General features: G+C 42.9%; 1 protein-coding gene across 1 annotated transcript; it reads right to left on the reverse strand.

Annotated features, from left to right (window-relative positions):
• Positions 1-20,243: 20,243 nt before the first annotated feature.
• LOC140233262 (uncharacterized) lies at positions 20,244-23,049 on the reverse strand. The gene is made up of 3 exons (XM_072313374.1): positions 22,858-23,049; positions 21,519-22,401; positions 20,244-21,433 (listed from the first exon to the last, which is right to left on the reverse strand). Exons 1-3 carry the CDS (start codon positions 23,047-23,049, stop codon positions 20,244-20,246), a joined length of 2,265 nt encoding a protein of 754 aa, XP_072169475.1.
• Between the last annotated feature and the right edge of the window lie 2,952 nt (positions 23,050-26,001).

A 26,001-nucleotide genomic window follows, 5' to 3' on the forward strand; every position in this document is an offset into this window, starting at 1 on the left:
CTCGGGTATCCCCCCCCCTTTCCCCCTTCATCGGCGTTATAGCTGAAAATCTTGACTCCAAGAAACGGCTGAGAGAGATAGTTTCATGAGAGCAAGTCATTATATTAGGAACCATGGACGTCTCATTTACTGGCGGGAGGACTGGTCTGGAAGGGTTTTCAAATCTCTTTCCCACCCCCACCCCCCCAAGAATCAGATGATGGATTTTGAGATGATTTTGATCAGTAAAAAACCGTGAAACAATTACAGATTTTACCCTTCTTTTATACTGGTTGCATTTCTCGTGATCCTATTGTGAGAATAAACCTCTGAGATCTTAATATCTATATCACCATACTCCATTCAAGCTGCTGGTTTTAAAATTACCAGTGAGCGCTATACATCCACCCCATATAGACTCACATGGTGAAGACGCATAATAAGAGGTGACAAATGTACAATGATTTACCTCTTCATATTTTATCAATAGAATATTTTTTCTCATTTTTGATTGAATATATTTGAGTGTGTGTTTCGAAAATATTCCATGAAAAGTGTGCACCCAGATTTGAATGTTAATAACAAAATAATGCAAAAGCTTTCTTGTGTTGGAGGGGGTATCCCCATCCCACACCTTCTGACCGTCTCGACTCAATGTGTGTATGATCAAGAGTTTCAAAAAATTTTGATCTGTAGATGATAAAATCACCGAACAATTACAGACTGCAGTTCATTTCTGGGCTCTTATTCTTCAAAATACTTTCATTTATAGACAACCGACAGAAAAATGGTACTATACTTTTTTTGTTCATTCCAAAATTTCCATATTATTTCACCAAGAGTACATCCTAAAAGACATAACTGACATATTCCGCAATACAAATCTAAGAAGGATGATACTGAACTTGGTAAATATAGGTCAGAGCAATTCAGTTGCATAGGCACAAGGAATATAAAAGACAAGAGTTTCGCATGCTGATGGCTGATTCATACGTCAACTTGACAAAAATACAAAAGTGACAAAAGTCTGCTCTTACCAGTTTTGAACTGTTCATACAAATTTCATTACGGATCTGTTTTATTTTGTCCACGGAATATATTTCATCATGGTGATATTAGTCTATCCGTAAAAAACAAAACACGGGCGACTTGAAAACATGAATAACGGAACTGAAATTCTGTCCACGGTTCATACTGTGTAACTGAAGGTGGAAGAAAGAGAAGAAGTAAGAGGAGGAAGAAGAGGATGTGGAGGAGGAGGAAGAGGAGAAGAAGAAATTGAAGAAGAAGAAGAAGAAGAAGGAGAAGGAGGAGGATGATGATAAGAAGAATAAGATGAAGAAAGAGAAGGGGTCAGAGGGAGAGAGAGAGAGGGGGGGGGGGGGGAGAAAGTGCCCTTGATATGATTATGAACACCCCACGTCATTCTGTACTATAAGCACTACTTGGCTTAGGACACAAGTAGGCTTGCATACGGTCATAAATTAGGCGGCGAACATTGATGGATTATAGATTGGAAAGTTAAAAACATTATTCTTCAGTTCTATTTCATAATTAGGCAGGAATTCTACTTCTATATGCCATAATAAGGTCCTAAATTCATCCTTTATCCTATATGCCCATGAAATGAAACGGAGGCAGAAATACGCCCTCTATCGATCACCCGGCAGTTTGCATCCTAAAATGGCAACCGAGCCCATGAGCGTACTACACAAAATCGGGAGAGTGTTCACTCTTAGCGCACTGCGTGCGCTTCTATACTCTTTGGTGGTTACGTAGACACACGAACGCTCGCACACAACACACATACGTAGGGCCTACGTAGCCCACGAACACTATGCAGGCACAAAACAGCGCCCACAAACACGCATCATCACACTCTCTTTGATATACCCACATACACACGTACGCATACAGGCACACGTAACACACATAGAAATAAACCACTACCACTTTCCAACCACCACACATGCACAGTTTCTACATTATACATATTGTATTATCATACTCCAAACACACACACACACACACACACACACTCTCTCTCTCTCACACACACACACACACACACATACGCAAACGCATACACAATTCACTTATTGTACGTACCTATAAATCATACACAGCACTTTTTAGGTGATCCGAGTATCCTCTCGGATCACCTTCTGTATCTGTACTGAATCTTTCTTCTTTAGGTGATCCGAGTATCCTCTCTGGGCCCCGTTGCTAGAAACTTTGCGTTTAAACGCAACTTGCAACTGATTGTCACTGGCCAATCAAAATCATTGTTGCATGCATGTCTTCTTAATAGGGCAGACCCTAAGCCAATCAGAATGGTCAGTGACAATCAGTTGCAAGTTGCGTTTAAACGCAAAGTTTCTAGCAACGGGGCCCAGATCACCGTATGTATCTGTACTGATTCTTTCCTTATATCTCCTCAAATGTTGTGCAGAGGTTAACTCAAGTCCTTCGCCTATCACATTCAAACTTATACCATGTATGTATCATGTCATAAGGACGACAGATCTAGTGCATCACTGTGATCAGTCAACTGTGACGTCATTATGACGTCATTATCTGAAATCACGTTTACATATATATCTCATTATAGGAATGGAATTTGTCAATGAAATTTACATATCATATAGTTCAAGTTAAGCTCTATTGATATATTTCATAATATGTACTCACGTTAATAGTAAACGAGCGCGTACGCGCGCGTTGAAATTTTAACATGCTCCAATCAAGCTCAAAATTGTTTTGCACACGTTTCAGGTCATTTACAGCATTTCAAAAAAAAAAATCGACGGACGCGTACGTGCGCGCACATATACGCACGCACAGCTCATATACAATAGAAATTTCCCGTTTTTTTACACGGATCGAATGTATGAAATGTCAAGGAATATTTCTACCAAGTTTCATGTCAATCCGACTCAATATGACGTCATACGGGCCCGTCAAAGTTGAAATTCCGCGCGCGCGTCAATGGCGATATACAGTGCAACTATGCCAAAAAACCGCCAATTTTAAATCCGATTTTACTCGTCAGGATGGACGGTGACCCTCCATTTTCTTGACATATTCTGAAAGCTGATGAGTTGTACATGTCATTTCATGGGTTGGCGATGCTGGCAAAATGATTAAAAGATATCAAATTTCTTAATAAAGTAAAAAAAGTAAATTTTCAAAATGACGTCATCAAATTTCAAGTTTACTCGAGCGTATCTCACTAATCCTTTGCCAATTTTCACCTAAATTTCAATATGTTGTAGCCTATGAAATGCTCTTTCATAATTGTAATTACACAATATTGATGAGATGACGACATCACCTCGAAAAAATGGATTGAAGGTAACCTTGTCAAATTTGACCAGTTTACGTGTAATCTCTATGGGAGTGCAATTTCTATGGTAATGAAAATTGACATGACTATCTTTATCGAGCACTAGCTCACTTATGCTTCGGTGAATTTCTAATATGTTGTAGCTGAGACGTAGGGCTATCGTGTAAGTGCCATTCGTTTTTTCATACGTTGTCGGGATCACGTGAAAAAACTTGGTTGAAATTAAAGCTTATCTTCGATGTATTGTAATATTTCTTTCTTTTTACAACTTTATGTGCAATAACTCAAGAAAAACATACCCTATCACCACCATATTTTGCACATGTTTAGTTCATGTCACGAACATTATTTCATAAAATAACAACTACTTGATCAGACGCCATCTTAGGTATGTAAATTAGGGTCAATGTCATAAATGTTTTATCCTGTATCTTGGTGAATACATGTTCTGTCTTTCCCATATTTTGCACACGCAAAGATCATGTTACAAGAATCATTTCACAAAATAACCACTCTTTGCTCAGATGCCATCTTGTCTGTGCAAAGTGGTGTCAAAAGGTCATATGTACTTCTTTCTGTTTCTTCGTTATGACGTGTTATCTCTATGGGAGGGAATTTTTCTAGATGTGAAAATTTACATGATTGTCTTTATCGAGCACTAGCTCACTTACCCTTCGGTGAATTTTTCTCAGATTTTAATATGTTGTAACTGAGATTTTGCGCTATCGTTACGTGCCCTTTGTTTTTTCATATGATGTCGGGATCATGTTACAATACTTGGTTGAAATTAAAGCTTATCTTCGATGTATTGAGCTATTTCTATGTTTCTGCAACTTTCTTTGCAATAACTCAAGAAAAACAGCCCCTATCACCCCAATATTTTGCACATGTTTAGTTCATGTCACGCACATTATATCATAAAATAACAAATACTTGATCGGACACATCTTGGGTATGTAAATTAGGGTCAAAGGTCACAACTGTTTCATCCTGTAAGTTGGTGAATACATGTCTTATCTTTCCCATATTTTGCACACGCAAAGATCATGTTACAAGAATCATTTCACAAAATAACCACTTTTTGCTCAGATGCCATCTAGGTTGTGCAAAGTGGGGTCAAAGGTCATATGTACTTGTTGCTGTATCTTCGTTATAGTGTATACAGATTTGGTACCAAAGATGGCAGATATGACTCCCTTTTCTAAATGAGAATCCAAACATCACACGGCCAATGTCTCTGAACACAGATGAAACCTGCATGGCCATGCCTATTGCGATCAGGACTTGAATCATTGATTAAAAAAAAAGAAAAATCGGATCACCTAGATTTGTCAGTGATGACAAATTACAATCTCTAGTTTTTTTGATAATTCTTTATTCGAATTTCGTATCATTTCATATCATAGAAACAGAAATGTTCACAGACACAAAACAAAACATCATACAAAGACAAACTGCTTTTTACACAAACATTGTACACATTAACGTCAATCTTACACTACTGTTACGGTCAAGTTCACACAAATGAATGCAAGGCGGTCTCAGTGAATTGAAATTAACAAATCTTCCGGGTTTTTTGTTAGGAAATCATTTAACAATCAGTTTCCAACCGGAATGACAAAATTGTTGTTTAACACATTGCAGCGAAATCAACTATAACAATGAAAGATAGACGGGATCGTTTCAACTAAGAAAACGTAAGTTCAGATTGAGTAATACCTGGCCAGGGTTTCACCCTAAGAGAGTCAACGTCGGGGCCCAACTCAGCTGCGACGTGGCGGGGAGTCGACGTCAGACGCTATCACGTGGAGAACGCGTCAATACACGGGACGTCGTCGGATCAGCGGGCGACGCTATCTCAGCACAGTTTGCAGCGCTGTGACTATACCAGACAGAAGGGCGTTGGCCGCTGGGTGTGCGTGGTCCCTCACAGCGTCTCGGCGCCCTGTATCGACCTCGGCGCGGCTCCCACTAGTCACCATGCAGCAATCACAGCTGGGCGTTGGCTCAAGACCGTCTGGTGGTTCACCTGGAAATCGAAGAAAACTTATTGTCGCCGTCGTCGTCGAAAGAAAACGGGCTAGAGGCAAATCGGCATGTCCTGGTTTATCTCGCCTCTTAGCACTTAAAATTCACTTAGCAGAGCACGTTCCTTGGGGAAAGCAGTCCTCCCAAGATTGCAGACGGGAACGCCGAGAAAGTGATAACGGTCCTCTCTAACCGGAGGCGATATTTTTTTTCCCAGGATGGGAAAGGCATTTATTTGTTTTGGTGACTTGGATAGAGAATAACTATCAAGTCTTTGACTTTATTACTCTCTATAAGCCTGACGGAATAAACCGTTACAAACTTATTACACTTTACAAATTAAGAGCAAAAATGGAAACAAGATGGTGAGCAAAACCTAGAATGGGATTCGAACCATCGTCCATCTTTTAAGCACTGATAGCTCCATGATCAGAGCACTAACACATCGTGCCACAGTGAGGAGCTGCCGAGATTGGTGGTCATTGGGGTTTTGAAGTATGCAAACACAAATTGTCTCCCTATAGTCTTAGTTTCAGACGTGTTTTTGTCAGTAGACTGCCATAGACTTTACACACACTGGTGACTTTCCCATCCTGGGAAAAAAAATATTGCTAACCGGAGTCCGATTGTCGACTGACACGACCAATGTATCTTTAACATGAACATTGTTACATACATGGAAAATTCCGTCAGGCACGCCCAGCTTAATATATTCATAACATTAAACTCAACCTGGGCGAAGTGTGTAAGGCTGCGGTTCAAAACGACTGACTCAAAAGGAGATTACGTAACTGGTGGTGTTTATAAACATTCGCGATCGTGCACGTGTGATCGCATACACATGATCATAAAACATGAAGATCTCATTGTTAAGTGATTACATGGGCAAATTCGTAACACCCCCGCCCTTAAGAGAGAAAATATTGCTCTGAAGTAATATTTTCGTTGCTATAAAATAATATTTTCGTTATATCAAAACACAAACCGGTAACAAATAACAAACATCGGCTATTTCTGAACTTCTTAGGGTATCCACTCACTATATAAGGCAACTACTCACAGAATGGCTCAAATGCACAGAGAATACACATTATTTAACCAGTTCAGATTATGATAACACGGGAACATTACCGCATGTGTTTCACAACATCATCTCTTCGCTTTGCTATAAGTTTGGCATTCTGTCTGTATTGTGACAGACCTGTATTATAATCTTCTGTCATGTTTGCACATAATGTTTTCATACAAATACCGGTAACAGTTTGGGGAGTAGTTACTGTAAACGTTTCCTGTTAAAGGGAAACACCATAATATTTCAAAAGGAACCATTTAATTTCTTCTTTACAAAATACTCTCATTGATATCGTGTCCTGTCGCAAAAGAAAAAACAAACTTTGAACATTGTCTTTCTATTCTTCCAGATTCATTTCAATCCCTCCAGCTAAAAATCTGACACAACTACAATACATTTCACATGATTTCAATTATCCCTTCTTCTTCTTTTTTTCACTCACAAAAGGAGAAAGTGGCGGGAATGACACTAACTGTGTGTCTAAAACTTGAAACGTTTACACAAAAAATAACATTCCCTTTCTACTTTTTTGCTTTAACGAAAAACTACACTCGTGCTTGAGTCTTCCTAATGCCAACGTGACCTCCCATGGGAATTTCCTCAGCAACTCTCTCTACGATAGTTCATTGGCAACACTATTTGCTATACCACCGACGAGCTTACACTAGCCGGTCCATCAGGGGGGCCGCCCCTTCCTCATCAACACACCGGATCTCCGGTGGAAGCACTCCGGCATACTAGCAGCTTCATTCTCGGAAACGGCAGTAAGAAGCAAACGTTCGAGTGTTGGATCTTTTGGCTGCGCTGCAATCAGGGAAGAACGACAAAACTTGTCATAATCAGACTGAGCAGAAACATCATCGAAGTTAGCAGAAAACGTTCCTGCCAACCGAACAGAGTCATCTACAGACACAAAATCATCTGCCTCGTCTTGCTTCACCTGACCGGATTGTGACCTTGTCACCACACAAACAGGAAATACATCCGGGAATTCTTCAAGCAACTTTTCAGTTTCATGTTCAACTACCGGATCACTTGACACAATTGGTGAGACTGAGACCTTTCTCCCAGCCAAATCGTTCCCCATCAACAAATCAACCCCATGCATGGGCAGACCGGGAACCACACCAACCATAACTACTCCAGTGACTAAGTCACTCTTCAAGTGAATCCTATACAAAGGTACAGAAACGTAGGTTCCATCAATACCCTGTATCAGTGCACTAGCACAAGATGAACCATCAGCAGGCAATTCATTCACATCACCTACACGGAGAGACTGTGCTGCTCCGGTGTCCCGCAGGATTCTCACCGACTGCACTGCACCGTCATCAGACTGCCAAGAAACCACACCCTTTGACATGAAGCCATGGTAACACTCAGACATGTTATCTACACTTCCAGGGTTGATATTTCTATACACTATTTCAAGACGGTCCTGCAAAAAATAGCAGCACAAGTTCTTTCTCCTAAAACTGCAAGTACGGGTTTGGCACCCTGCTTTTTACTATCCCGTTGTAGCTTCCAACATTGTGTCTTAACATGTCCCTTCTTGGAACAATAGTGGCATGTCACCTCTTTCTATTCAGCCTTTCTCAACTGTTTAATCTTTGGCAAAGAAACATCACCGTCCAAAAAATCCTGCACTGAAAATTCCCTAGACATTGTTCAGTCTACTAAAAAATTAACACAGCAATGAAAGCTTGATTGTAAACTTTGCAACAGTAGAACAGAAGCACAAAACAAGCTCATTTAGACCTAATTGGACAATGTAATGTACTGTATAAGGCTTGCGAAATTCGGCCTCCCGGACAAGCCCCCACTTTGTTACGGTCAAGTTCACACAAATGAATGCAAGGCGGTCTCAGTGAATTGAAATTAACAAATCTTCCGGGTTTTTATTAGAAAATCATTTAACAATCAGCTTCCAACCGGAATGACAAAATTGTTGTTTCACACATTGCAGCGAAATCAACCATAACAATGAAAGATAGACGGGATCGTTTCAACTAAGAAAACATAAGTTCAGATTGAGTAATACCTGGCCAGGGTTTCACCCTAAGAGAGTCAACGTCGGGGCCCAACTCAGCTGCGACGTGGCGGGGAGTCGACGTCAGACGCTATCACGTGGAGAACGCGTCAATACACGGGACGTCGTCGGATCAGCGGGCGACGCTATCTCAGCACAGTTTGCAGCGCTGTGACTATACCAGACAGAAGGGCGTTGGCCGCTGGGTGTGCGTGGTCCCTCACAGCGTCTCGGCGCCCTGTATCGACCTCGGCGCGGCTCCCACTAGTCACCATGCAGCAATCACAGCTGGGCGTTGGCTCAAGACCGTCTGGTGGTTCACCTGGAAATCGAAGAAAACTTATTGTCGCCGTCGTCGTCGAAAGAAAACGGGCTAGAGGCAAATCGGCATGTCCTGGTTTATCTCGCCTCTTAGCACTTAAAATTCACTTAGCAGAGCACGTTCCTTGGGGAAAGCAATTCCTCCCAAGATTGCAGACGGGAACGCCGAGAAAGTGATAACGGTCCTCTCTAACCGGAGTCCGATTGTCGACTGACACGACCAATGTATCTTTAACATGAACATTGTTGCATACATGGAAAATTCCGTCAGGCACGCCCAGCTTAATATATTCATAACATTAAACTCAACCTGGGCGAAGTGTGTAAGGCTGCGGTTCAAAACGACTGACTCAAAAGGAGATTACGTAACTGGTGGTGTTTATAAACATTCGCGATCGTGCACGTGTGATCGCATACACATGATCATAAAACATGAAGACCTCATTGTTAAGTGATTACATGGGCAAATTCGTAACACTACATAGAGACAGAATGCAGTATCACCACCATTGTGCAAACTAATATAAAATTTTACATTGTTAACTCTCTAAACCAAGGAAACGAAATCCGCTTTTTTGTTTTTTTAAACACATATTCCCGCACAAGCCCGCGAAACGGGAACATAATAGATCATTTGCTTAAAACACAAAACGGGGCATATTTCACTGTTTCTCTAAGAAAAAAAACACCAACAAACAAACAGGGCCATTTGCGAGACGACATACACACATGCACCCACACATCCCCACACAACGCCAACATGCACCCTCCCCTCCCCCCCCCCCCCGTGCCTTTAGTCCTCAGGTTTCAGGTTTTATTCACACTTGAATAACTTTGCAGTATAAATTGCCATTTTGTTTCTCATACAATAAAATACTTCCTACTCATAATACGGAAGTGATGTGGAAATGGTAGAAGCAATAGAGACGAGGAAAAAAACAAAAACAAAACAAAACCCGACAACGATATGACAATAACTCGCAGATACATGTACAGCAAATTCAAAACAGAAAAAGATAATCACATAAAATCACTGAAAAGTGGACCTGTGCGCTATACAAGTAGCCACTATTATTATTATTATTATTATTATTATCATCCTCGGTATACCTCATATATATATTCCCACTTTGACAAATGCATTCCAACTGTTCCTCTTTTACTAGCTATCTTATTTTCTTCTTCTTTACACATCTTAAAATACTTAATTAAAATTTGGTACCTCCCCTTCTGATCTCGCTAAATATAAAATATATTTAATCATCAGTATAATTGTATTCTATCCTTTGATTTTTAACGAGTTTCCAGATATACCTGATGTATAAACAACTTCCCAATTCATATTTCCTAATTCTTCTAAATTAAATTTTGGAATAATAATTTGCCACAGATCCTGCACTTTAATACACTCCCAAAATAAATGTGAATATGTCTCAGTGCTCTTTTTGCAGAAAGAACAGAGATCATCCGGAACAAACCCAAATCTCAACAGATTAACTTTTGTATAAAGTGCACCATGAAGAAGTTTAAACTGAAATTCTCTAAGCTTTGGGATAAGAGTTGTGACTCTGGGTCGGAGAAAAATATCTTGGGTTACTTTTGAGAAGACAAAATTACTCTGTTGATCTCGTACTTCCAATGTATATAAATGTTGTAAATCGGTTAAAAAATGCGTGTAAATCTTCCTCGAAGGTATGTTACCAATCCTAATTTCTTTTCCATGTAATTTTAACCAAATATCATACACTTGAAAAAGTTTATTGCTGACCCACGATAAACTAAACCGTCCACTTTTCAAAATTACATTACAAATCCTCCAAACATACTCAATTTCCTCACTACATAAACCTGCTTTTTGAAAATAAATAATCGGCCGTATACCTTTTCCATCGAAATAATGACATAATCTATAAATATTTTTCCTAAATAAATTTTCATTATATATCATTTTACCTTTCAATAAAAAAATCTATTATTAAATACTATTTGATTCATAAACCCCTCTTCTAAATCTCTCAAACTTCCCAAATCTTGCCACGCTTGTAAAATCTCTTTATAAAATTTCGGAACTTTAAAAAAAAAAGCTTATTTATTTCAAAATTACACTGAAAAATTAAAATGCCACCAACTGACCTAAAAAAATATTGAAAACACTTTTCCAGGTCATATTCTTTTCTCCACAAAAAATTCTTTTCACCCACATTACTCTTTGAGCTTTAACGAACAACTCAAAATTCATCATTCTAAGTCCCCCTTCTCCATAATCTTGATACAAAATAACCCTTTTCATGCGATCTTTTCTTTTCCATAAAAATTCAAAACAAATCTTTTTAACCTCTGCAAATACCCACGAAGGAACAATTGACGATGATATATAATTCAATTTAGATAATGCGTATGTTTTAAGCAAATGAATCTTACCCATCAAAGATAAATCTCTTTGTTTCCACCAACTTAATAATCTTTTTATTTTACTAAGTATCTCTTTATAATTCATTTCTTCTCTCAATTTGAAATCTGTCGAAAAATAAACCCCCAATATCTTCACCCCTTTCACCAAATTACAAAACGAAAGATCTCCTACCCTATCCCTGTCTTTTCCTATCCACAATATATATTTTTTTTCCAAATTAACATTCAAACCAGTCATTTCATAAAAACAACACAAAATTTCATACTCTTTTAACCGAACTCTCATCTCTGACAAAAATTGTCATATCATCAGCATATAACCCTTGTCTAACTTCAAAATCACCCAGAGTAATTCCTTTAATACCTTCAGCACTCCTCAATGCTTGCGCAAGAATTTCAATCACAACCAGAAATAAATATGGCGACAGAGGATCACCTTGCCTAACTCCACGACCAACATCAAAATAACCAGTTGAAAACCCACCATTCATTATACAACTACTAATTCCATTATCCAAATTTTGTTACCCAAGAACAAAAATAAGGACCAAAACCAAACAATTCTAATACCTTAAACAGAAACTCATGAAAAACAGAATCAGACGCCTTTTCAAAATCAACTGCAATTAAAAAACTCTGCATGTTATTATTCAAACAATAAAAAAACCATATCATCTAATTAACCTTATAACTTCTCCAATATTTCTATTTTTCATATACCCCACCTGATCCGGCTTTATATCCTCTAATACATCCTTCACTCTATTCGCTAAAACTTTAGAAAGTAACTTATAATCAAATTCAATAAAGTAATGGGTCTATAATTCTCAGATTATGTAAAGAATCTTTACCATCTTTTCCTATCAAAGTAATTACTTCTTGTCTCTGCGATATTGAAAGAATCCCTTTATCATACGCCTCATATATAGCATCAACAATCAGACCTCTAATATATGGCCAAAAAGTCATATAAAATTCCACAGAAAAACCATCATTACCCGGTGATTTGTTCAATGCCATAGTCTTTAAGGCATTGAAACATTCCTCCTGCGTTATTTTACACTCACATGAAATTTGACTTTCGTCACTTAACCTGAGGATATCGGCGAAGAAACAGTTTTCTGTATAATCTTCTTCCGACAGTTTCCTTTTTGAATACAATTTCTCATAAAATAACTTGATGACACACAATATTTCCTTTTTATTTCGTGTTATATCACCATTTTCATTATATAATTCTTGAATAAATGTTTTCCGTTTATAAGATGACAATAATTGCTGAAATTATTCCTTCTTCTCTTCACCTTCCTCATACCAAACCGCTCGTGATCTTATCTTAATTCCCTGCTTTAAACGAACTTTCTTTCTATTTCCTCTGAATACCTACCACTTCCCGACATTTCCATTTCTAAACGAAAAATTTCATTTTCCAATTTTTTATTTCATTTTCCTTTCCTTTGCTTTTCCCTTCGAATATTTTATTATATACTGTCTCATTTTCATTCTCATGCAATCCCAAAATAAAAAACTTACTCACAAATTCACCCCCTTCCACTTCATTAATCAGTTTTATTTCATTAACCATTCCCTCAACAAATATTCTATCAACACATAAACTATTATTAAATTTCCAATAAGATCTCCCATGATCATAACAACTTTCTAAATATCTCAATTGTAAAGTAATGGCGGAATGATCAGGTGTAACTGATGCAATAATAATCATCCACCAAAACCTCAGATTTACTTGATATAAACCAATAATCCAAACGACTCTGTACTAAAGGGCTTTTCTGTGTATAAGTAAATTGCCTTCAGCGTGGGTTTCTTTCCCTCCAACTGATATTTTCTAAGAAAAAATCTAAATGATTCACAAAATTTGATCTCACGCATTTTGTTGTCCCAAAATAATCCAAAGTTTCGTCAATAATCACACTAAAATCACCACCTATAATAAGCATATCATTCAAAGAAAACCTTCGCGAAATACAATCATCCAAACTATCTAAAAGTTTATTTGTTCTTTAACCTTATCCCTTGTTGGAAAGTGTACACTTCCCAACAATAATTTAAATCCATTTATGCCACCTTTCAAAAATATATACCGCCCATCTTCATAAATTAATGATACTAATAATAGTGAGACTCTTATAAAGCTCTCATTTCTATCTAAAAGAGATACTCAAGGCGCTATACATAGAACAGAGTACATAATTATTGTGTCACGTTACAACAGCATCACAGAAAATTATAAGACAATAAACCAACAAACAATATATACTACTCATAAACTATACATACAGGTATGGTCAGTCTAAATTGAAAATGTATGTCTTGAGATTCTTTTTGAAACCATCAATGGAAGATGCTTCTCTAAGAGATTTTGGTAGGCCATTCCATGGTTTTGGGCCCATATATGAAAAAGCCCGATCCCTCCAATTATGCTTGATTCGAGGTACCTGTAATTTTAGCAAGTTTGATGAACGGAGATTACGTGGTGGTTGGTGAAGATGAAGAGTATTTTGAAAGTAGACAGGGGCAAATTTGTGCAATGTACGGTAACCAAGAAGAAGAATCTTGAAGTTAATACGTTTTTCTACAGGAAGCCAGTGTAGGGACCGAAGTATTGGGGTAGTATGCACAGTTTTCTTCGTGAAAATAAGTAATCTAGCGGCACAATTCTGAAGACGTTGCAGTTTACTGAGTTCTTTTTGTGGAAGGCTGCAAAACAGAGAATTGCAGAAATCTAGACGAGACGAAATAAGAGCATGCATCAGTTTTTCTGCCGCTGATCTAGTTAAATATATCCGAATTGAGCCCAGGTTACGCAAATGAAATCTTACAGATTGGGATACATGAAATGTGGTCTTGAATGTCAGATGTGCATCATAAACAACACCAAGATTACGAACTTTGTTCGAAGGCTTGATATTACTATTGCCAATTCTGACATAACATGTATCAGAATTCACTTTAGACAACATCTGTTTGGATCCTATCAGAATAAATTCTGACTTACTGTCATTAAATTTGAGACCATTTCTTTCCATCCATGCCTTAACATCATCAATACATGATTCTAATCGTTTTACAGCTTCAGAGAATTCAGTCCTGGTTGGTGAAAAAGATACAAATATTTGAATATCATCTGCATAACAGTGATACTGAATGTCGTGTCTTTCAAAAATGTGTCTAATCCTTGAAAGAATAGAAGTGGTCCACCTACAGACCTTTGGGGGACACTGCAAGTAAGTGCAGCCGGATCAGAGTTACTATATCATTGATCTTAACATATTGTGAACGGCTGGTAAGGTAAGATTGAAACCACTCTAATAATCTCTTCAATCTTAAAATCTACTTCACTGGCCACAAAAATTAAAGCTCCTCTGCTGTGATTAGTGCCGTGACTAAAAAGGTTACAGCTCGTTATTCCGAAGGTTCGTTATTCCGAAGGCTCTTTAGTCCGAAGATTCGTTATTCCGAAGGTTCGTTTCGTTATTCCAAATGTCATTTTCGGATTAACGAATCTTCGGAATAACGAACCTTCGGAATAACGAACCTTCGGAATAACGCCACAAATGTTCGGATTAACGAACCCTTTTTCATTTTCGGATTAACGAACCTCTAGGTATAGGGAATTTGTGTGTTTCAGACTAACGAACCTTCGGAAGAACGAACCTTCGGAATAACGAACAGCACCCACTAAAAAACATTTCCCCGCACCAATCTCCAAACATTTTCAATATCAGGTGTGCTATATGTTTCCTGTAACCAAACAATCTTCCCTTCCTTCAATTTTACCCAATCAAAAATCAATTTCCTTTTAACTCTATCCTGTATTCCCCTAACATTAGCCGAAAACAAATTCATACCTATTTTTTTTTATCCATAATAAAAACTGAACCCTACACTACAAAAACTTGCTCCCCCCACCCACACTAAATCTCCTAATCCAAAAGTAAAGGACGACACAATGAAAAACTTGCCATGACAATGAAACTCGTGTACACAAAAAGAAACCTGAAGGCAGAAGGCACATCCCAATACATGTAACACTACAAAACAAACTCCCAAACACACAAAATTCCTATCTACCCAATTCATCCTTATTCTACCCACCCCTTGCGTGCTCATCATCCCCTGACCAACACAGTGAGCGCGTGCCCAGCCTCCCCCACCTGCAATTAACTGGTGACACGACATATGCTCCTGCGACAAATGCTCCGACGACAATTACTCCGAAAAATGCGATATTTGCTCCGCGACAAATGCTCCGGCGATATTTGCTCCGGCGACAAATGCTCCGGCGACATTTGCTCCGGCAACAAATGCTCCGGCGATATTTGCTCTGGCGACAATTGCTCCTGTGACAATTGCTCCTACGATAACTGCTCTGGCGTCAAATGCTCCGGCAACATTTGCTCCGGCGATAATTGCTCCTAATGTGCGACAATTGCTCCGGGAACATTTGCTCCGGCGACAACATTTATTGCTCTGTCATCAAATGCTCCAGCGACATTTGCTCCGGCGATAATTGCGGGGGCATCCCACGAGACTGACACCCACGAGTCATACGGTCCACGAGACCGACATCAATAATAGGTCCATGAGTCATACAGCCCACGAGTTATATGGCTCACGAGTCATACAGCCCATGAGTTCGACACTACGCACAAAAGGCTCACGAGACCGACACTAAGCAAACATAGCCCACGAGACCGACACTAAGCAATAAAGGCTCATGAGACCGACACTAAGCAAAGAAAGCCCATGAGACCGACAGTAGGCAAAAAAGGCCCACGAGACCGACACTAAGCTAAAAAGGCTCACGAGACCGACACTAAGCAAAGAAAGCCCACGAGACCGACAGTAGGCAAAGAAGGCCCACGAGACCGACAGGATAAACAGCGCCATCTACATGTCAATCACCTGTATAGGGTGTTCCATGAACGGAAAATAACATACTGGCGGGTGTAATTTCGTAACGCTATCAATTGAAAGATGGTGACCATCTACATAATTATGAACGTCATCAAATATGTATTTCTACATACTTCTGGGGAGGGGGGCAAGTGTGTCAGGGAGCGACATTGCTATCAAGTAGAAAAATTGAATTGTATTCTTCATGCCCCCACCCCCCCCAAAAAATAGAAGAATTAGTATTCTTCATCCCCCCCCCAAAAAAAAAAAGAGACAAAAAACACAAATGAATTTAAAAGAGGACAATAACGATGTATGGATTAATTTTAGAGCTTTGATAATGCCATCGTGCTATTTTTAATAGGCTTTCCCAGTTTTTAGTTAGAAGATGGACAAGAAATAAATTTTACCTCTTCTCTTTCCCGATTCACTAATTACTTATTCTGTTTCAGATATTCTACCCTCCTGCTTTGACGTTTTGCAGTAAGATCTATTGTATTTGTATTTTTTTTTTCTGTAACTATAATGCAATTCTACTGATTAAAACGTTTTATATCGCAGGGATTCACCTCAATTTTTTGGCTTGTGTTATTCTCCTCCGAACAGTACATTTTATCGTGAAATACAAAAGCTGTTTTTATGGATGCATCTGGTTTTTCCCGAATTCCTAACGCTACCTTAATAGACGATTACGTTATTTTTTTTATTTTTTATTAATACTGAATCAACACCCTCGCAGGTTTATTGTGGAAAGATCTGTTACACACTTTTATTGTACTTTGTTCATTTTTTTTCACAAACACACACCCATGCGAACACAATTAAAGATCCTGATCATTTCGGGGGGGGGGGGGGCAACCGATGGGGTAACACCCTGCCCGAGATGGCAACTCTTCTTTTCCATCTCTCATAATATCTTCCTATGCTATTATCAGGACATCCTATACAATCTATTGGTCTATAGGTGGCGCTGTTCATCCTGTCGGTCTCGTGGGCCTTCTTTGCTTAGTGTCGGTCTGGTGAACCTCTTTTGCGTAATGTCGGTCTCGTGAGCCTTGTATGCGTAGCGTCGGTCTCGTGGACCTTTTAAGTGTAGTGTCGGTCTCGTGGGCTTTGTTTGCTTACTGTCGGTCTCATGAGCCTTTTGTGCGTAGTGTCGGTCTCGTGAGCCGTATAACTCCTGGGCTTATTTTACTTGATGTCGAACTCGTGGGCTTTATTTACTCAGTGTCGAACTCGTGGGCTGTATAACTGGTGGGCTGTATGACTTGTGAGCTGTCTGACTCGTGGGCTGTATGACTTGTGAGCTGTATAACTTGTGGGCTGTATGACTCGTGGGTGTCGGTCTCGTGACGTGCACCCATAATTGCTCCTACAACAATTGCTCCGGGGACATTTGCTCCGGCGACAATTGCTCCTACCGCAAATGCTCCGACTTCATATAGGCCTAATGCAAAAGTCTGAAGGTACGTCTGTACCTTCAGACAGGTACGACATTTGCTCCGGTGACAATTGCTCTTATGACATTTGCTCCGACGTCAAAAGTCTGAAGGTAAAGACAGGTACGACATTTGCTCTGGCGACATTTACTCAAGCGACAATATTGCTCCTACGAAAACTTCTTGTACCACCTTTGCTATACAAAGGTAAGACATTTACTCCTGCGACGAATGCTCCAGAGACATTTGCTCGGATGGTCCTCCGACGGCAATTTGTTCCAGCGGTTCGATAATTGATCTGGTGAAATTATATCAGACGAAATTTGTTTAGAAGATGAGACAATTTCAAGGGTGAAAAATGTCCTCCTCACAATTTCTCCAGCGGAAAAAAAAAAATCTTCCTGGACTTCTCCTAAGAATAATACATGTTTTTGTTTCTTTGTTTGTTTTATTCATAGTTATTGCATATTGACTCTTTTCAAATTACTTTTGAAAGATCAAATGGAGAATCCTTAATAAAGATAACGAACGAATGAAACGAAATAACAAAAATACACAATTAAACAAGGAAACCCATATTTTCTTCTTCTCACAATATCATTAACTCAAATTACGCTTTCACATACTGATCCAAGTCTCTGGAACTTTCCTGAAAGTGACACAATAGATTGAAGGTCAATGTTTCAAGAAAAATGTTAGATCGTATTTTCTTGATATTAATAATTGGTATTGCAGGAATGTAATCTTCGTATTTTGTATATTCCCTTACTCATAATCATGTATATTGCATTGTTATAAGCTGCGTAACGTGATTATTCAATCTTGTCACATTTCCCCCATTATTGTTCATCGTTGGATATTCAAACTGTGTGCTTGTCAAGCTTTTGTTTCAGGACATTATTCGTAACGGTTTGGAAAAGACTATGCGCACGTATATCGAATTATTGTAGATAATTCCCTCCTTGACACACACCCACACCCCCACACACCTGCACCCCCCCACACACACAAAACAAATTTGTTTTGCACGATGACGTAGCGCAACGCATAACACGTAATTCACATCAACTCAAACTTGTATACATGCTAAGATAGTGTTCATTCTATCTTTCTTTTTTCTCTTTCTCTTTCTTTCTCTTGTCTTCTTTTTCTCTCTTTCTTTCCTCTTCATTTCTTTCTTCATTCATTTTCTTTCTTTCTCTCTTTCCTTTCCTTCCCTCCTCCCCTTCTTTCTTCATTCATTTTCTACTTTCTTTCTTTCTTTCTTTATTTCTTTCGTTCATTCTTTGTTTCTTTCTTTCTTCTTCCTTTCTTTCTTTTCTCTGAATTCCTTCTTCTTTTTACTCATTCTTTCTTTTCTTTTTTTCTATTTTTCTTTCTTGCTTTCTTGAATTCCTTCTTCTTTGTATTCATTCATTTTTTTTATTTGATTTCTTTCTTTCTGGTATTTTTCTTTTATTCAGACTCACTTTCTCTGTGACTTTCTACAGAAAGAACTTTTTTTTTCGGACTTACGGTGGGCCCTCTTGATAAACAAAATAAGGACAAATCTGTAGTTTTTTAATGACTATCTAGTAATCATTATTTGAAGACGTCTCATACTTTCGTTCCCTATCATGTTATTCTGTTTCCTGAATTGTTTTCATCTAGACCGAACTTGTGCAGTTTTATTCTACAGACTTTTTACTTTCGATCATACCTAGTTACCATGTGGCGTCACAGCGAGGAGGGGGCAGGGGCTAGACTGCCCCTAATGAATTTCAAAAATTCACAAGGGAAATTCAAAATTTCACAAGGGAAAATAAAAGGAGAGGAAAGAAGAAAGAAAGGGGAAGGAAAAGGGAAAAGAAAGAAGGGGAAAACTGAAGGACGAAATGAGAAAGAAGAAAGGGAAAATACTTTATTTCAAGAAAAATGTAATATAAAAGGAAAGAGGAAAGAAAAAAAGCTAGAGTCCTTTTTTCTCGTCCATCAGGGTTGCCGAACGCTGAGTGTCCATGACTGGCTATGGCTCCATTGCAATTGCTACTCCTTCGCTTCTTTGCCATAAGTACTCTTTTTCGAATGAAGCGTGGTGTCGTCAACAAATTACAAAAATGCGTTCAGCAGAAGCAAAACATATGCGAGAAACATAGTCCAAAGAATGCAAAGCAAAAGTTCTCCTCAAATTGGGATGTTGTCTGTTTGTTAGTTACAAGACCATTTCAAAATTTCTTTCAGGATCCGAAGTTGATTTAAATTAGAGACAACACAAAACATGTCGATAGAAATTGTTCTGGTCAACGATCCTGCAACTAAAAGAGATCATAAGAATCAGGACTGATTCTATTATCTACGAGGTAAAAACCATCCGTCTGCTTTCCTAAACAATATGCTATTCCCCTCGCGTCGCACGCGCGTGCCGAGCTATATACAACAGAAGACTTTAATGTCCCCACCTACCTCCCCCTGTGTGCGGGCCCCACCGGCGTCCAACCGTATGCCAGCCCGCTCTTCCTCTAAATACCGCAGAAAAGGACCCCTAACGTGGGGAGAGGGGAAGGAGGGTGGGAACGAAAGCGGACGGATGGTTTTTACCTCGTAGATAATAGAATCAGTCCTGATTCTTATGATCTACTTCAGTAAAAAAAAATCCGTCCGCTTTCCTAAACAATATGCTAGACCATCACACAAAAAGGGAGCGTTAAAACTCACCAATTAGGAGGTAGGTCTAGATGTCCCGGATGCCGAAGCCAAGGCCGCACCAGAAAAGGCCGCTTTGGACGCCAGGACGTCCCTCAGATAATAAGAGATGAATGAGTTGGCCGAGGACCAGTACGCTGCCTTCAGGATGTCCTCCTGACCAACACCAGCAAACAGAGCCCACGATGTGCTGATACTCCTTGTATCATTTGCGTGGGGTAGATTGGGTCCCGTAAGAGCTTCCGGGCCTGCCGCCTTGATAGCGTTAACTATCCATCTCGACACCGAATCCCAAGAGGCTGGTGAGTGAGGTTCCTTGCAGATCAGAAAAAGCTGATCGTGCTTCCTGAAACTTTTTGTCCGGTCCAAGTACCACCATTTGAGGGATCGCACAGGACACCACACCTTGTCCTCAGGAACAGACGAAAAAGCTGTCAACGGACTAATGAAAATCTCCACTGGCTTCGTGGAGCTCGTTTGGTTCTTGGCGATGAACGTGGGGCTCAGAATCAATCTCACACCATCGCGCTCCCAATGGATGTGCCCTGGCGCGGTGGACAACGCATGTAACGTGCTCAGCCTGTGACCAGAGGCCACCGCCAGTAAGAAAGCAGTCTTCCAAGTGAGCCTGGCAAGGGACGCCTTGGCCAACGGCTCAAAGGGAGGTCCCGCCAACGCTCTCATAACGCGAGGCAAACTCCACGATGGAAGCAAAGTCTTCGTGGGCGGCCTCTTTAGGAAGAATGCTTTAAACAATCTAGTCAGGGTAGGCGCATTGAAAACCATACTGCCGTCCTCAAACCCACTGTGCACTACAGCTATTGCGGATCTGTAGGCCCTGATGGTCCATAAAGCCAAACCTTTACCAAACAGGTGTCGGAAGAAATCGGCCATCCTATGCAGAGGTGTGGTCCGGGGACTTAACGCCTGCTCCTCGCAGGAAAAATATGCCGTCAACCTAGAGTTGTAAGACTGTACCGTCGGGTCTCTATGACTGTGGGCAATGAACTCTGCCGCCCTATGGGAGAGCCCCGCCTGCCTACCCGCCTGCACGACAATGGCCACGCAGTTAGGTGTAATGCTGTCGGGTTGCTGTGCGTCGTCCCGGACAACGGTTGTCTGATCAGGTCTGGGCGACCCGGCAGGGCTTGGGGGTGACCCATCAGGAGGTTCATTAACGTCAGAAACCAGGGCCTCCTGGGCCACTGAGGGGCTATCAGAACGGATGCCTCACCCTCCTGGATCTTCTCCAACACCCGGGGAATGAGGGCGATCGGGGGAAAGGCATACCCCCGAATCCCCCCCAGGGAAAGGAGAATGCGTCCACCATCCAAGCTTCCGGGTCCCGGGACCGGGTGCAATAGAGCCGGAGCTGGTGGTTCAGACTGGAGGCAAACAGATCGACCTGAAGGGGGCCAATGGTCGTCTGTAGCCATGCAAAGACCTCGGGGTGTAGCATCCACTCGGATGGTAATTCCCTGCCACTGGAAAGAAAGTCGGCAATCAGAAAGTCCTGCCTTGGCAGGTAAACTGCCACGGGGGAAATCACCTGTACCCTGCACCACCTCCAGAAGTGGGCCGCCAGGGCATTGAGGGATATGGAGTGGGTACCTCCCTGTTTGTTGATGTAAGATGCCACTGTGACATTGTCGGTCTGAATCAAAACTGTCCTGCCGACAAGGGCTGCATGGAAGTGTCTGCACACTAACATCACGGCCCGAAACTCGAGCTGGTTTATGTGCGGTAGACGTGGGAGGTGAGCCCAATTCCCCGAGACCACGTTCCCGGCGCACACCGCTCCCCATCCCAACAATGACGCATCCGTAGTTACTGTTAACGAGGGCAGGGGCGCTCTGAGGGGCTTGCCCTGGTTGAGGAATGGTCGGCTCATCCATTGGGCTAAGCAAGCCGGGATGTGATTGGAGACTAGGATCGACATAGAAAGCGGATCCGTGTTTGGTCTGTACGCCTGCAGGACGTGAATTTGCAACGGTCGCATGTGCAGGCGACAGTCGGCGAGCATGTCCACCAAGCTTGTGAGATACCCCCAAAACTGGAGCCTAGTCCTCACGGGGGCAGCCAGAATGTTCCGCATGGACATTGCGGTGGCTATAATCGTCCTGACCCGCTCCGGAGAAGGACGAGCCAGCTGGTTCGGCAAGTTGATCTCGGCCTCAGGAATGTAGGGAGCCGGGTCGATGTTAGCGCAGACTTTTCCCCGTTTATACGAAAGCCTAGGGATTGCGCTACCGAAAGAGTGAAGTCACGATGTGCCATCAGCAAATGAGGGCTGCTTGCAACTATCAACCAGTCATCGAGATAGCAGAATACCCATATCCCTCTTTGCCGTAGGAAGGCGGTGACCGCTGAAACCAGTCTTGTAAACAGATGGAGGGTGGGCCTTAACCCAAAGGGGAGCGCCCTGAACTGATAGGCCCGTCCCGCGAGGTGAAGCCTAAAAGCCTCCGGGACGGGCGGGCGATCAGAACATGATGGTAGGCATCAGCTAGATCGATGGACACTGCCCAATCATCGGGCCTTAACAAGGGTAGAATCGAGGCCAGAGTTTCCATGCGAAAGTGTACTGGCTGGATGAATTGATGTATGGCCTTGAGATTCAAAATCATACGAAACTTCCCCGAGCATTTGGACTACCACCTGTTCTATGGCCTGCTTTTCGAGGAGCCATATTGGCCTTATTGAAACGGAAATGCTGTGTGCCTGGAGGGGAGAGGGCCCTGAGTGAGCCGCCCGGGAGCAGGTCGGATAGACCTATCATGAACCCGTTCTGGACGACGGATAGTACGAATTTGTCGTCCATAATGGCGGCCCAGGCCGGTAGGAACGCCTGCAGGCGGCAACCGACCGGGCCCGGAGGACCCAAAGCTCAGGACAAGGAGTCAAAGGCTCTGCCCATTTCTGGGGGCTCCGCGGTTGGACTTAAAAGCCCCCCAACGTTGACCCTGGAGGGCTTCGACCGCGCGTGCCCCCTGTTACCGGAGGGGAGCGGGGTCAGTCCGGGCACTGTGACTGTCACCTGCCGTCCCGCAGGTGGGCGGGCCCGGTCAGCCCTCCGCATGTTCCTCTGCCCACCTTTGCGGGGCTGTAGAAACCGGGCGGCCATTTCGTCGGCCCTCTTTCTGTAGGCACACTCGTCATCAAACACCTGGATGGCTTGGCCTGCAAAAAGTTAGGGCCCGTGGAAAGGGATGGAGGTCCCAATCTGGTTTGTATCCCGGGAAGGGAAACCCATGGCCTGTAGAGCCATGGCGCACCTCCTGCGGGAGGTATAAAGAGCAGCCCTGGATGCCTGAGACCACTGGGCCTCCGATATGGCCAGGAGGATGGACGTTAATTCCTGTTTATCCTCCAGGGAGACCTGGTATTGATTGGCCTGGGAAAGGAGGTTAGCCACGGACCCTCCATAGGCCGCCAGGCGCATGGCCGAACGAGCCAGTTCGGCTATCCTGGCCCATTGTTTGTCCCTCTCTCTGTACTCCCGTCCCGGCAGGGGGTTTCCGCCGGGTTTCCGGTCAGCGACACGGAGAATCTCGGGGGAAAGGGATTCTGGGAATAGAAATTTCTGAAAATCCCCGTGGGGGAACCGAAAGTCCCTCCGCAAAGCTGCGGGGGAGCGGAGCTTTTGCTCCTGCGTGACCCGAGCATATTCAGCCTGGAAATCGGCTATCAAGGGGATGCCACTACCCGGGTTGGGGCGCGATTTGAAGAGCAGAGAAGCCTGCGGCTCCGGCTGAGACCCATCACCCTGGTCGGCTGTGTAAAACTGCGGCATATATTTGCACAGCAGCGCCTGGGCTCTGTCCCCTACTAGCTGCCCCATGGAGACGGGCTCGGGGTCGTTGACTGTAAGGACTGACCCGGAGACCGATGACTCACTATCAAACCCGGTATCTGGTGGGTGAGAGGGCGGTAGCAGGAAAGATTTCCCCCCGGCATAAGGAACACCGGCCCTAGGAAGCGGGGACTGGGGCTCAAGGCTACGCGAAGATCCAGGCCTAGGGCCCAGGGAAAACCCCGGGGCCTGGGAAGAGTCAGGCCTAGGGCCCGGGGAAAATCCCGGGGCCTGGGAAGAGCCAGGCCTAGGGTCCGGGGAAAACCCCAGGGCCTGGCCTAGCGCCCGGGGAAAACCCCAGGGCCTGGGAAGAGCCAGGTCTAGGGCCCGGGGAAGGGCCCGGGGAAAACCCCGGGGCCTGGGAAGAACCCTCCAGGGGAAAGGGATCTGAACCCGCGGGAGGGAAAGTTTCCTCCCGGGGGGAGCCCCGAGGGCCGCAAGAGCCTGGGAACGACATCCCTGGGCCGAGGCCAGGCCTGGTCCGAAGCCTAGGGTGCATCCCGGGGCTCGGAACGAATCCGCAGAAGGCTGCGGACCAGGGGAAATCCCAGATCCCGGGACCTCGTTCCCCGCGTGCAGGGAAAAACCCATCATATGGGCCGCATGGCGGAGTAGGTCCACAGGGTTGCCGGCGTCCGGGGTGGCGGCGGGAACCTCAGGCGAGGCAGGAGCTTGCTTAGGGGGCGGAAAACCCGCGGCTGCATCCCCTCGGCGTTTACGGCTCAGGCTGGTCCCACGGAATAAACCTGGAGCAGTCACCTGGAGCAGGGAGCAGGGAGCAGGGAGCCTAGCTGTAACGACTGTCTGGGGTTGAAGCTTTATCCCATGCACCTCCCCCTGATCCCGTTCCGGGGCAAAGCCAACCGGGTCCTGGGACTGGGGGATTTGCCCTAAATTTGAGTGGAATGGTAGCTGGCGCAAATTTGAATCCGAACGCGGGGCAGAGCTGACTGGGTTACGGGATTCGGGCGCGTTACCATGCTCCAGTCCCAGCCGCGGGGCAGAGCCAACCGGGGCCTTGGAGGGAGCCTGGGCCTGAGGAACCGGAGTTAGCGGGGCCTGACGGCACACTCAGGTCTGGTTCCGGCCTACGGCAGTCGGAGACCGCTCTTCACTCGAATTACGGAGCCAGCCTCTATGGCCGGAGCTAGCATCATCGGAACTAGACTCATTAAAATCTAGCGGTTCCGATTCTAGATCTAAGATGTACTGAGAAGGACTGGGGCGCCGAGAGATGGCCGAGTCGGACCCCGAGGCCTGGCCCCTTGACTTACCCGCTGCCGCTTTCGGAAGAGAGGGATGTTTTTCCAACCAAGCTGAAAACTTGGCCCACAGTGCATTGTCCCACAAGACACAAACATTGCAGGGGCTAGCCTTGCTGCAAGTCCTGTGACGAGCACACTTCCGATGAGTGTCCCACAGTGGCAGGAATTTATGGCATTTGACACACTTGGGAGTCATCATAAACCTGTGAAAGAGAAAAATAAAGGTTAGCACAAGGTAGAAATAATTCTAAAGTGCTACAAACAACAAAGGAGTCCCTAAAAGGACCCGTCCGGAAGGGAGTAGATCCGTGAAAGGTTACAGTCCCCACACATGGAAACGAGTGATGGAAAAGCACTGGGAAATTTTTGGCTAAAAGGACCCTAAAAATCACTCCGGGTGGAAGGGGGACTGAGCAAGCACTGAAATCAGGGTGCTCTGGTCGAGGAATGAAGCTATGTATACAACAAACCAAGAACGAGACTACGAATACACAGCAACGATAGGTGGTAAGGCTCGTGTACAAAGTCTATGGGGCAAAATGGCGCCAACTAAGATAGGAGCGAGCCGTAAAAGATTCGTAAAATATCACTTCACAAAAGGATGCAAACGAATCAAAATCATAATCAAAATGATCTATAACTACTAAAACACAGA

The sequence above is a fragment of the Diadema setosum genome, chromosome 9 (assembly GCF_964275005.1).
Source record: "Diadema setosum chromosome 9, eeDiaSeto1, whole genome shotgun sequence".
NCBI lineage: Eukaryota > Metazoa > Echinodermata > Echinoidea > Diadematoida > Diadematidae > Diadema > Diadema setosum.

What these genes read in the sequence shown, in the direction of transcription:
- LOC140233262 (XM_072313374.1), bottom strand. Translation starts at nt 23,049, where the DNA reads ATGGACGACAAATTCGTACTATCCGTCGTCCAGAACGGGTTCATGATA. An exon ending in CAAATGCTCGGGGAAGTTTC is followed by an intron (nt 22,402 to 22,857) that starts GTATGATTTTGA and finishes TACATTCCTGAG; the next exon opens with GCCGAGATCAACTTGCCGAA. An exon ending in TCCCTGGGGGGGATTCGGGG is followed by an intron (nt 21,434 to 21,518) that starts GTATGCCTTTCC and finishes ATAGCCCCTCAG; the next exon opens with TGGCCCAGGAGGCCCTGGTT.